This window comes from Rhinolophus sinicus, chromosome 7 (assembly GCF_057876585.1).
Source record: "Rhinolophus sinicus isolate RSI-liver-muscle chromosome 7, RSI-T2T, whole genome shotgun sequence".
In the NCBI taxonomy this organism is placed as follows: Eukaryota; Metazoa; Chordata; class Mammalia; order Chiroptera; family Rhinolophidae; genus Rhinolophus; species Rhinolophus sinicus.
The window spans coordinates 46,007,599-46,021,341 of NC_142507.1; the positions used below are offsets into that span (position 1 = coordinate 46,007,599).

Genomic DNA, 13,743 nt, shown 5'->3' on the forward strand with positions numbered 1-13,743 from the left:
CACTGCTCCAACAGGGGTAGAATTTCTTGCCAAGTTCTGATCTCACCCCCTTTGGCGCCTTCTCCCCAAGGACTGCCTTGGCCCAGGGGCTTGGTGAAAGCATTACGGACTTGGCCTGGGGAGGGGAGGGGGGCGCTGCTGGGAAGGCCTCCTCCAAGTTTCTATTTTCTGTTTAGAATTCAGTGTTGCTTTTGAGATGCTCAACGCCAGAGGAGTTTTGTCAGGTGGCTTCCCACCGTCTTCCTCCTTTTCCTCCCTGCCTGTTACACTGGGGGAGAAGCACATGGCCCCTGCACCCCCCCGGGGAAGGACCCACAAAGGCAAGGCCTTGCAGCAGCCGACAGCCATGCAGCAAACATGCCAAGACCAAGTGTGACCTCACCCACCTCTTTGAAGGATTTCTTTACCTCCACCAAGGAGTGCCAGTGTGCGATGGGCTTCCGTGGGTAGGCCAGCATCTCGTTCCAGTGGTCTCTGCCCAGGCCCTCGGCACTGATCCCCACGCTGCAGACGCCTATGATCTCATTGTGACCCACTCTGAGGGAGAGACCAAGGGCCGGCATTGGGGACCAGACATGCTCTCAGAAAGGGAGTTCTCGGGGTCTGGGACTCTGCCCAGCGGGGCTAACTCAGAACACTGAGCTCTGAACACAGATGCTTGGCAGGGCCACAGGATGCCAGCGGTGTGACGCCTTGTCCAGCCAGCCTCCTTGGGTAGACACTGGACACAGACGGATGAGCAAAAGGTTAGAAACTCGCTTGGAGTCTCGGGAAATCGTGGGCAGATGGCCTGCTTTGGGGAGTCGGAGAATTTAAGTCTCTTCCCTCACTTGACTTGGCTCGCACATCCCACCCACACTTGAGACATCAGCTTTTGGAAATAAATCAGCCTACTCTGAGCACCATTTCTCCACGCCCCCAGTGGCTGGGATGTGATTTACTCACTCAGCAAGAACATCAATCATCTCTCAGATGTGTTCACCGAGCACCTACTATGCCCAAGAACTTGTCCTAAAAATCCTGGACTGAGACTTTGCTGCATGGTTTCTTTCCCCTTCAGCTAAAGTGCCAAGTGGAGAGAGGAGTCACAGTGGTTAGAGCAGTCAGAAAACATTTTTGAGCCGGTCTTGATGGAAGAGTAGGGTTTGGATGAGTGGGAGGGAAGAAATCTATCCAAAAAAGGAAAAATCAAGGATGGACCTGCTGGGTCCAGATTATGGAAGGCATAGAGAATTCAGGGGAAGAGCCTGGACAAACGGAGTCATTGATGGTCCTTGGGAAGGACTGGTCCAGGAAGAAACTGGACTTTTATTAGGAAGGCATGCCTTTAGCAGGTTGGCTGGATTGAGGCAGGGCATGACAGAGGCAGAGGTCATCAGGGCGCTGCACCACCAGCCCCACCCAGGAGTGGAGGCAGCAGCAGAAATGGAGAGGACGGAGAGGCATTTTAAAGGACAGATGACGGGACTTCATAGCACTTGGTGCCAGATGGAGGAACTGGAATAGTCTGGGGTAATTTCAGGGAAACTAGTGGGTGGAGCTGCCCTGGTGGAAATGGAGCATCTGGGAAGTGAAGCTGGAGCTTCTGCTTTGGGGAACCCATGCTCTTCCTCAAACTCCTGTGCTCTCCTTGGGAGGAGTCAGATTTGAGGACCCCCCCCCCCACAATGAACCACGAGGTCCAAGGTCAAGGAGCCCTGCACTGCATCAGAGAGGGGTGAGGGGGGGACCCGTACCTACCGGTCATAGTCCATCACTGAGATGAGCAGGCTGACTTGGTCCATGTTCTCCGGAGGGATGTCAAAGATGATGGCCTCATTGTAGACGGGATTGAGGGTGTTCTTCTTTATGGTGGTTTTCTTCTTCTTCAGTCTCCGCCCGTCACAAAGCAGGGACACTTTGACATATGGATCTGTGCCGACGGGGGCCGTGGGAAGGGGAGGGAAGGGAGTGTGGTAAACACATGTCTTCCAACATCACTGGCAAGAGAAGGACAGAAGCCCCGGACCTCCTGGCACTCATCAGATGGTATCCGCAGGTCGCGAAAATAAGTCAGCCACCTTGTATTTATGTAGCACACCTGTCTCTGAGGACGCTGTGCTTAATAAACAGAGTCTTTAACGACCTCAGGGTTCTTGGGAGAGCGCTTAATGGGCTTGCACTAATGGGGACGCAGACCCGACACCTCCCCATAGGTGTGCCGTTTCATGCCCTAAATCTCAGCTCCATGAGGGACGCTGGCTTCAAAGGGTGGTGAAACTGAACAAATACCTTTCACTTACTTGGCGTCCTTCTCTCTGGGTACAAAGGACCCGGGGGACAAGGGGTTGTCAGCATTATTAATCGAAGGATAGGCAGTTCAAAATAGAATTCGATGACCCCCAAGGAAGAGTAATGCGTCAGAGTAATTGAACAGTGGCAATCAGTGCTGCTCGAGTCCTCCCTGCCTGACAAAAGGATGATGGGTCCCATTGTCCCCACAAGCTCATTTCCACCTGGCTCCAAGAAGGGGAGTAGTGATCTTGCTCTCTGCTTCCCCGGGAGCCATTTCCTCCCCACAGTGGAGGAGGAGGCCTGACATTCCGGGCAACCGGTTGACATTTCATTTCTCAGTGGGATCTTGGATTCTCTCCATCCCATGAGAAGACATCTTTTTACTGAACGTCCCCGGGCCTCCCATCTTTGTCTCTTCTTTAGTTTTCTGAATGGGTATTTCCTGGTCATTTTTGTACCCTGAAATTTTCTACTCATCCAAGTGAAGTGACGCCTATTGTATCGCATAGCGCAGGTGTCTCGGTCACCATCATAATTGTTATTTACGCTGCACAGCTCAAGAAGTGGGAGGGCTATTCATAGGTAAGAACAGCTTCTGAGACTCCAATGTGCTGAGACACCGTCTTGCCCAGAAGCCGGGGCTCCTGTGAATCTGTCAGGAGGTGGGAGCCGAGCAGCTGCTCCCAAGTTCCTCAGTTCACAGGCGTATGGGTCTGTCTCCCGGGCACCCTAGCACCCAGCAGGCCCGCGTGCTCTCTGGGTATCGTTCGGGTCACAGCTGCGGCACACAGCTATGGGGGTGCTAGAGAGAACCGTGACACCTGATCAGAAACGCCAAGCCTTAAAGGGATTTCCATAGACACCCAAATGAGCCACTGACTAACCAATGTGACAGCGGCATCTGTGCCTTTACCATGGGGACTGGGTTTATGGAGGAATTGAGAGACCGTGAGGTGTTTAATCAGTCTGCGATCCCTGAGGACCCATTTGAAAGGGCCCTCTCTCGGGAGGATTTTCAGTGAAAAGGAAGGAGGCATTCTGAGAACCGCTTGGGACCGCTTTTTGGTTCTGCAGGCTCCATTCCCTATGGATATGCCTGGGATAGAGTTCAGGTCTAAGCGGAAGCAGGGAAGCTGGCGCCCAGACCTGTCGTTAACGTGGCAACTTCTAAACTCTTGACGGGGGTGTACTGCTTTGGAAAGTGTCTTCAGGCTGAGACTGCTCTTGTGCTGCCTCAACCCCTGTCACTCCTGTTTCCATGCACTTCCACGGCAGACCAAATTCCCATGTCACTGGGCTTGGAAAAATATGGCAGAGCCACCTGTCCCATGGGCCACTAAACAAATGCCTTATTACATGACTGAGAGACTCTCAGCTTCCTTCCCCAACCCTATTCACTGCTATGAGGCATATCCAGTTTATAGAATCCAGTGGGCATGCTTCCCTTTGCAGGAACCAATGATCTCACCATCCTCCTAGAGGCTATTCCCTAGGGTTCTCTGAGGCAAAACTTTGCGGGTTTTAGTAGAACGCTGGCTCCAGGCGACCTCTGAGATCCTGTCTTCTCTAACAGACTGTGCTGTTCTATGCAGCTGAGGGTGGGGGCACGAAGCCCAGCAGCGTATTTCAGTCACATTGCCAGACAGCCACCATGATTGGGTATTTAGTATGTGCGGGCTCTGTGCTAGGAGAGCTACCTACCTCGTGTCATTTCAATTTCAATTTCATCCCTGTTTTCTAGATAGAGAAATTGAGGTTTAGAGAGATGAAGAAACCTGCCTAAGCGTTGCACCCTCGTCTGTCTAACTCCAAAGCTCACATTTTAACCACAAAACTCAGAGCAGTACAGACCTTGGGTGGGTCTACCCACGTACCATCTCTTTGTGGAATCCTGATCCTTATTATCATTTTGTATTATCTTTATTGTCATGTTCCCAGGACATAGGCTTAGAGAACTGACTCACAGCCAGTTTAGATGCAGGAGAGTGGGAAGATCTTGGTTTTAGAGGTCAACACCACATAAATCAAGAACAAAGAATACGCTCCATTCACTCCCTAGTTTAGTCAAACCTCAAAGCCGTCTGGGCCGACGGGAACATCAAACTCATCCTCAAAAACAGGAGATGGAGTTTGAGAGGCGCCTGGCATGTATGCTTCCCATGCATCACCCTCTGACAAGGTTCCTTATGCTAGAAATTCATTCATTCATTCATTCATTCATTCATTCATTCATTCATTCATTCAATACACAGTTATTCAATGCTTAATGTGCTCTATGCACTGTTCCAGACACTTGATTATATCAGTGAACAAAACAGACAGAAATCCCTGACAAAAAGACGACCCCTGAATTTTCAGAATCACGCTGAGATTTAACACCAGATTCCAAACCCAGGTAGAAAAGAGGGGCAATTGTGAGAGGGAGGTTAGAGCTTAGCACGAGAAAAATCTCTGGCCCCCAACCCTCTGAGGCGAAACAGCCTTAATGATTATCTCAGCGGCTTCACCACGAGCTCTCTCCCCAGCACCTCAATTTAATTACACCGGAGAAGAGAGTGTGGGGACTTGGGCAGCAAAATCCTATTTCTCTCCGCAGCCTTGAGGGTCCTCAGTGAATTTCTGTCCTTGGCACGCACTTATTTTGATATTAAAATGAAATCTACGTTGGCTGTATTTTTGAAGGGAGCTGACTTACTTCTGCCTAAGAGCTTTGCACGTGTCGGCAAAGGTTCCTAAGCTCTTCCCCACGTCCCAGTGTGTGGTGGTACCTTCAGAGGGAGGGGAGGCACTGGGCAGGTGCTCTCTGGGGCAGCTTTTGGCCTGGAGGCCAGAGCTTGCACAGAGAGTAGGGGCTAGGATCAGAGGCTGAAGGGGTGCCAAGCTGCAACAAACACATAGTACTTCCGCATTTCCCTGAAACCTCATTTATCACCCTGAAACCTCATTTATCTAGGCCTTTACCTCCTGTCCTGTCAACTGCACCAGGTTGTGCCTGGGCCCAGATGTTTTCAGCTGGACCAGCCCCTCTAAGGCAACTGTGATGACACTAAGGAGTTTTCCAGGAAGAAAAACAATTAATGGAAAAGAGGGAAAAATTTTGCAGCCACTCCCATCCAAGTTCAGAGTTAGCCCGGGCTTCCTTTACATTGGTAATCTGAGTCATCAGAAGAGCCCCTGGGGTCGGGGTCCAGGGAGAACAGCCAAGCCTTTTCCTACGTGCCCTTCTCTGCTTGCGGCCCAGACCGCTCCACTCCGAGTGCCAGCTCTGTGCCAGGCTCTGCCCCATTTCACTGCTCTGGATAATTTGAGGCCACAGGGCATGGAGGGGCCTGGGACCCAAGGTACTCACTCCTCTGTGATACCAGACTCAGGTACCTTCTCGGGGAGTGACCTGCAGCACTGTGGAAAAGGAGCCAAATTTCTGACACCACATCCAGCCTGCGGCCCCTACAGCTGCTCCCAAACCGGCATTTCCTCAGTGGCTAGAATAAGACTTGTTTTTCCTGCGGTTCCCAGCAGCTCTTCTGAGGCTGGGAGTCCTGCAGGAAAAACTGAGATACAGACGCACTGTGCTTTTCAGCAACTTTCCTCCTTTGTCTCTGTAGGGGCTGCACTCTCAAACTCGGTATAACCCTTGGAAGTCCTGGGGCCTCGTATAAACTAGAAAGATTTTCCTTACTTTTTTCCTCCTATGCATTTACGTATTTACTTCTATATTCTCTCCCTCCTCTAAGAGAAAGAATGATGGTAATAGCTAGTATCTAGTGAGTGCTTATTATGTGCCTGACAAACTTCTAAGCATTCGTAGGGATTAACTCGTTTATCCTTAAAGCAACCTGTGTACATTATATTTTCAGATTAGAAAACCAAAGCCTGACACTGCAAGGAAGAGGCAGAATGTAAATTCAGGTGGCTCGCTTCCAGAGCTGACGCTCCTATGCTAAGACCAATTCTCCCGACAATTCTTCCCCCTTCTCTTTCCAAACCCTAATGGCTGGGTGGCTGGGAAGCCGTGTGCAGGCCCCTTGGGGAGGAGAGGTACCTGAGTAGCCTGTGATGTCCATCGCCTTGAGATTCCGGCACTTGATCACCGTGAGGGTGAGCCTGCCCGCTGTGGGCAGGTAGCAAAGGGAGAACATGATCTCTCCCAAATCCACGCTTTCCTGCAAAGAAGCAGATAAGAGGGCAGATGAGGGGCGCACAGCCCCCAGGCAGCTGCTGCGGGGCTGCTCGGGGCCCAGGGCAAAGCTGTGTGAGGCAGAGTGCCATGTCTTTAAGGCCTGAGGGTCTGGCCTCCATGCGGTGAGGAACTGGGTATGAAAGGCAATAATAACAGTATTTTGTCTTCAGCAGAATTTCTCCCCGTCAGTATCCCTCTCAGACTCTGGTCCTGGTCTTTTTCCTCCTGCGTTGGCCTGACCAGCCCTAGGTGAGCTTCTGAGCTGCAGCCTCCAGACTACCAGCTCCCTTGTGGCCCAACCCTTCTCTCCTCCTGCTCACCCTTCTCAGTCACTGGTCCCCTTCACCGCACGCCCCATCCTCACCGCCTACTCTAAGGTCATGACAGTGTCCCGCACAGGAAACAATCAGGCCATCACATGTGTCCTCTCCCAGCAGGTCTACTTCTGGCCCTCAGCTCAGGCCCTCTGGCTTGGCCACTTCCTTGCCTCTTCCCAAACATACCTAATGCTCTAAGTCCCAGGCCTCAGTGCGGAGGCACAAGGAATGGTGACCCTGCTCGGGATACACTGTCCACCCAGGAGATGTACATGCACCATTGTGCCAGGTCTTGGACCTACTTTGTCTTGTCCCATAAATGTGGTTATCCTTCAAAAACGTCACCAGCACAGAACACACCCTCTGCCCCCAGAGGCATTACAGCCAAGCGTCCCCAACCTAGGAAGCTTCTGAGCAAGAGGGAACAGGAAAACTTCAAGGACAGTGAGCATGTCTGTCTGTTGAGTTAAAGAGCAGTTTGCCAGACTGTTTCGTCTTTCTGCCCCCATGGGGTGAAGGAGGGTGTTGTCACTGTGACACGGAGATGTTTCCTCTCTTAGGGCTCGGGGTGGAGGAGGAGGAGGTGGTCCGGGTTTGGGGTGGCTCTGATTTCAGATGGTGCCATCCATTTGTTCATTCAGTCAGTCAACAAACATGAATTGAGCACCTAATATACACTAGGTGTCGTTCTGGGTGCTGAAGATACGGGAGAGAACAAAAGAGACAAAAATCCCTTCCCTCGTGGAGCTTGCGTTTTACTAGGGCAAAGGACAAGAAAATGGGTAAATAAATTAGTCAAAAGTATGAAGGAGAAAAAAGGCAAGCAAAGGAGATAGGAAATGCTCGTGGGGGAGGCCATAGTTGTTGAAATGTTAGACAGGGTGACTCAGAGAGAGAGGAGTCAAGGGTGACACCAAGGTTTTTGTCTCTTTTCCTCACAGAGAACAGTCCTGGACTGGGGAGAGACACCTGCTACCTTGGTCCCATCTGGAGAATAATCCAAGACGCCCCCACCCCTTCCAGAGCATGGGATCCCAGTGTGTTCCTTTAGGGGGCGCTGATACCCACCCTTTCTCTGGCCCAAGAGATTTGTCCTTTTTTTTTTTAACCCCACCCCCCAGTCAAACGCCCGGTGTAGCAGGAGAATCCTTCCAGCCCAGGGATGAGGGCAGAGCTGGCCCCGCTGTGGAGGCAGCATCCCCCCACCCCCCAGCACACTGAGCCAGCCAGCCGAGACCAACCCCCGCGAGTTCCTGAGTTCCTGAACCTCTTCCTTCAACAGCATGTCCACCTGGGCGGCTCACGGCCACTCTGTGAGGCAGGGAATACTGTCATTGTTCCCTCCACTTCACAGACATATAACGCAGTGTCTAAACTCAGGTCTGAGCTCTGCCCAGGCTGATACAGCCGGGGGGAGACACCGCTGGACCCCACTCTTAGGAGCGTGCTCCTTGCGCCCGGTCTCTGAGCACCTTCCAGCTCCCCCAGGATGCACCTCAAGGTAACCCTGGCTCCTATAGACCTTAGGCCACAGCTCCATCCATGTGTCCACTTGTCCGTCCGTTCAGATTTACCGAGAACCTGCCAGAGGCACCACGCTTTGTGGGGAATATACACACACAGTCTAGTGGGGTGTGACCAGTTAGAGGAAGGCAACAGGATCCCCGTCGCCCACAGGTGCGTCTCCTGTCACTGTCGTCCCCTAGTCCAGGGAGGGAGACACAGGAAACAGCCCTGCGACATGGTGTTGTGGGAGCCTGAATGTCCCCTCCTGTGGCAGGAATCAGGTCAGCGGTACACCTGGGTGAACGCTCCATCTCTGACTGAGGCACCGAGGTCCAAGAAGGCCCCCAGCTCCCTTTCTTTCCCTTAGAATCCTCAAGGTTCTATCCTGCCCAGGTTAGAGAAACACTTCCAGACTCATAACAGCAATAAGAACCAACACTACATATCACATGCTGACCACATGCTACTTCTGTTGCCAAATCATCTCAGGGAGTTTTACTCCAGTCCTCCGAGGTAGGGGCTCTTAGCATCCCCATTGCAAACAGAAGAAAATGACTGTTCCGTGAGTGAAGTAACTTGCCCAAGGTGGCATGACTGTGAGGGCTCTGGTCTCATGCTTTCAGAGATCGATGCTGCCTTTGCCCCGTTCCCAGAACCAAGGCCCATCTTCTTAGCTTGCATTCGGTACCCGTAACAGCTGGGTCCCGTCTTACCTCCTCACCTGGTTATTTCTCTCTATTCCTCTAGGCCAACACTCTGCTCCACGTGGCAGGTATATCTTTGATCCCTTTTGCCAAAATACCTCCTCCTTATCTTTGCCTGGACAACCCTTTTCGTCTCGTAGGGCCCAGGGCCACATCCACTGCAGGGGTCCTCACCCAGGGTCCAGCCCACAGAGACATCTCTTCCCCGCGTCCCTGCAGCACTTTCTGCTCCGGAGTTGCTCACAGGCATGATGACCAAACCCCCTTTTGCTGTGCTTGTGCCCTCCCACCAGTGCGTACTGACTGCAGGCCCCTTTGGGGCGGGGGGCTTGGCGTCACACCTACTGGCCCCTCAGAGATGCCAAAAGGACAAGAGGAGCTACACAGATGCCCGCAGAAGTGGATGGCTGCACTTTAGCGAAAAGAACCCTCAAAGGAGTGGTTCTCAGTATCAGTGTTATGATCAAGTTAAGGCCCTGGGAAGGAATCTGGAAGCTCCTCTGGCCCCTCTGAGGAGTGGACAAAAGGCTGCTGTCACCGTTTTCCCACCACGGCCCCCCTCCGGACACAGCGTGGAGCTTTCCCAGGCTGTCTTGTTGGAGGGGAGTCTCAGCTGATGTTTATGGACCTGGGGGGCCTGCCTGGGGAGATGAGGGCTGCCTCAGTGTACACCTCTAGGAACTGTTCTCTAGGGACAGCGCCGACCCAGCAGGGCCCCTCTTTTCTGAAGGGGTGCCCTTTCTCCATAGGTCTGTGAAAGGTGGGGGCATGCAGTGCTGAGCCTGCAGTGTGGGGAGAACCCCTCCCCACCCCACCGAACAGTGGACTCCACCCTCTATTGCTGGGCCAAGACAGGGGACGCAGTGGGCCAAGGTGTCACTGTGACCTGGAAGCAGAGGGGACTCAGAGGCCAGGGGTCCCAAGGCCAAGCCCCAGAACCTTCTGCTCTGGCTGCCTGGGCCAGATGGTGAGTTGGCTGCTCGTGCCTCAATGGATCCAGGGGGCTATGGTTCCCCTGCCCACACAGGCAGCAGAGGACAGGGTTATTTGATAAAGGAAAATAAATAGGTTGATTCTCAGTAAATAGAGGGATGGGGGCTGAGGAAACAGAGAGTCGGCATCATCTCCTGGTAGCCAACTCCCTCTCTGGGAAGCCTGGCCCCAGCTCGCCCCCACGGCTGCCCTCGCCACGTCCTCTCTCTGCCCTGTCCCCATTTCTCAGGAGGTTACAGGCCCAGAGCTGTGTGCCTTCTTGGCCTTTTATCCTCATTAAGGATATTTGAGACTTTGGCTTCAATAAAACCAGGAGTGTGACCTGGGCTGCAGAAGAGCTGGGCACTTATTGCTTTCATCTCTAGCTGCTGTCAGGGGAGGCCGCCTTAGGGCCCCCGACTGGTAATAAGCTCGGCAGTGCTGGAGAGGTCACTTCTGTCCAGAAAGCGGCAGAAACCCACGTGGCCTCTGGACTCCTAACCCAGAGGTTGCTGGCGTGGATCCAAGCCCAGGAGCAGCTGGGAAAGGCTTGGCTGGTGCTCGGAAGGGGTGGGCCTACTGCCAGGGGAAGGAGAGCCAGGACGGTGGCTCTTGGAGAAATCTGTGCTTAACATGCAACCTGTTTACCTGGCATCACTGCCCATAATAGCAGCCGTCTCTCCCTGGCGGCAGTGTCTAGGCATCTGGGCAGTCAGATTCTTAAAGCCCCATCCATAGCTCAGTATTGCTTTCACTGGCCCACCTGCAAAGCTCCTGAAAGCACTTCTCTCTTCCCGATGCACACAGCCCTGGGCATAGAAAATAAATCCCTGCTGCTGAGCTACCCTGGAAAGAGTGGTGATCACAGAGTCTCTCATCCCTCTGCCACTAACTGGCTTCGAGACCTTGGGCACGTCATTTCACATCTCTGGGCTCCAGTCTACAAAATGAAGTTGTTACTAGGTGTGCTATCTTTAAGGTCCTTGCCGAGCCATAAAACCAACGATTCAAACTGGGGAATCTATCACCAACTGAGATGGCACGAGGATGCCTGACTCGTGTCTATTGCCCGCCTCAAGGAATCTAGCAACTTGGTTTTGAAATCTAAATGCTGTCTCATTCTTGCAGTCCCCACTGCCCCCCAGTGTTTCGTTCTTCTCCAGGGCTAGCTTTCTTCCTCCTAAACAGGCAAGAAATGGCATCACTGCCTCCACCTCTGTCTTGGGAATCCAGGCTGAGCGAAGCCAGAACGATGCTTCTCCATCTCTTAGAGAACACTTCCAGTCTCTTAATCATTAAGTGGCTTGTCTGATTCTCTCATCATCAGCAGAGAAGTATCTGCTACACTTTCAGGGAAGCCACAGGAGACCTAAAAGGATCTAGAAGCCTTGGGCAGGAAGTGTTGTTAGTTACCCTGGGGCGGGTGGGGGGGGGGCCTGGAAGACAGACGGATGCAAGCCAATTTGGCTGCAATGGATAAAGAAACAGTCAGTGAGCTGTGGTCTGTGTAAGCCTGGGACTTGGAATTGGGGGTGGATGTGTGTCGACGTGCAGGTGGGACACTGGGGCCAGGGCGACTCCCCTGACGTCCACCCACACAGCAGCACGACCTCCTCTCCAAAGCCCAGGCCACACCATAACTTTGACATTGATTGTGGGGATTATATGATGAATGCTGTGTTCTCACTGGATGATAGGCTCTTTGAAGGCAGGCCTGGGGTCTGGTTTCACTCTTCATTCTACTTCTCGTATCCAGCCCAGTGCCTGAGACATAGTACGTGCTCAGTAAATACCAGCCGTTGAAAATGTAGATGTGGGGTCAGGCGCTCTGGGTCAGGCACCAGCTCTGATGTTTATGAGTGTGACTTACTTAACCTTTCATAGTCTTGGTTTCCTCATCTGCAAAATGGGGCTAATAACAGTATCTACCTCTTAGAGTTGTTGCAAAGATTAAATGAAGTAATTTGTGCAAAGCACTTAGCATAGTTCCTGGCACAGAGTAAGCGCTCAGTAAGGATTAGCTGCTATTATAATTATTACAATGATATTTGATACTATAATAAAGAGCTCATGGTCTTGGGGCATGGGCACGGGTAGGGGAGAGGGGGGCATGTAACTAAGGGATACTGTTTGGTTTGATCCGTGCTGTAAGAGAGGTGTAGACAAGATATGAAGGAGCAGAGGAGGGAATAATAAATTCTGCCAGGGGTTTCAGGGAAGGCTTCGTGGAAGAGGTGATATTCGCTAGGATCTGACAAGGTGAGTAAACGGAGTTTGCTGGCAGAGAAAAATAAGCAAGGCCTCAGTGGGCGCATAAAGACACAGAAGGAGGGGATGTGAGAGGTTCCACAGGGCTGGAGGGTGAGAGCCCCTCACCCCAGAGCATCCCAGATGAGGCTGGGAACAGGACACAGCCCAGCCTCATCTGCCTCACGGCCCATTCTTAGACGCGTGCCATTCATTTGTTACCCACCTACTAAAGGTTCACAAATGTGGGGAGACAGTAGTGAAATCTCCTCCAGGAGCTTGTATTCTAGGAGAGGGAGACAAAAGTAAATGAATCAAGAGTATCCAAGGGTGGCAAGTGACCCAGCGATGTGAGAGAGGAGCCCTGTGGGTGTGGCACACACCCAGGGAAGTGAGGGGTGACGGCAGTGCTGCAGTGCAGAGGGGAAGGGTGAGGGGACGGGAGGGGGCGTCACGGGAGGCAGGGACAGGTCACGGAGGGTTGGATTTCACTCCCTGTGAAAAGCAGAGTGGTTTGGAGACCTCAGCAGGCTTGTAGAGAACGGATGTCAGGGGCAAGAGTTGAAGCCACAAGGATCCTCGATTGTTCTCCCTCCTGTAGCTTCCACACCTAGTCAGTCACCCAGCCATGCTGTTCTGCCTTCTAAGCGTCCCCAGACTCTGAGGCTGTCTCTTTCCCTCCCCTCTACTCTACCTTAGCTCCGACCCACACCGCCTCCCGCCTGGGCCTCGGAACTTTCTAACACCCCTCCGCCTCACCCCTCCAACCTAGCCTCCTTGCTGGAAGTAGGAGGTGTTCTCTGCTTGAAATCCTTCAATGGTTCCCCCCTTTTCACCTGTTCTGTAATTGGAAAACCTCTTCTTCAAATGAAATATTATCCAGAAACCGAATATATACACCCTGATGAAAAGAGGCTCAGAGACAGGGCCCCCAAAGCTCCTACCTTCCACCCCATCAGCCTACCTCCTTGGCGCTTCGAGGGGTCAGATTGAAAATCACTTACCCCCAGAATCAAGTGGCAGTCAGGTGTCTCCAGGATTTGACCCTTCCCTTTCTTGCTGGCCATTTTGTCCAGGTGCCCTATACTCTAGCCATAACCGTTAACATTTATGGGGTGTTTGCTATGTGCCACCCTGTCCTAAGTGCTTATACATATTAAGCCACATAAGCTTCACAAAACCTTTATGGGATGAGCACTATTGTTACCCCCAGTTTCTACATGGAGACACTGAAGTACAGAGAGGTTATGCAACTGGCCCAAGGACACACAGCTACTAAATGGCGGAGCTGGGATGTGAACCTGTGCAGCCAGTCTGGAGAGTCCACAGTTGGAGCCACTATACTGCCCTGCTTCTCCGTGAGTCTCCCCTCTCCAAACCCTCCAGGTTGTTTTGTACCTCCATCCCGCCCTGTTTTTCCATTGCCTGAAGTCACCTCTCCCTACCTCTGACTGTCCTGGATTGCACTGTTTCCTCCTGTTGGGTCACCTACCCTCACTCCCCTGGTCTGATTTGGGGGTGAGCTTCTGTTGCCCCCTGGATC

General features: G+C 52.4%; 1 protein-coding gene across 11 annotated transcripts in view; it reads right to left on the reverse strand.

Annotated features, from left to right (window-relative positions):
- Positions 1–13,743, reverse strand: part of SYT6 (synaptotagmin 6) — a 124,142-nt gene that overhangs the window by 6,381 nt on the left and 104,018 nt on the right. For all 11 annotated transcript variants that reach the window (XR_002137258.3, XR_002137257.3, XM_019730367.3 and 8 more), the window contains 3 exons: positions 6,317–6,437; positions 1,741–1,912; positions 387–537 (listed from right to left, as the gene is read on the reverse strand). Coding sequence is in view for 9 of the 11 variants with exons in the window: in XM_019730367.3 (XP_019585926.2) it covers positions 387–537; positions 1,741–1,912; positions 6,317–6,437 (444 nt within the window). In the remaining 2 variants the exon portion in view is untranslated. The remainder of the gene's footprint in view (positions 1–386; positions 538–1,740; positions 1,913–6,316; positions 6,438–13,743) is intronic.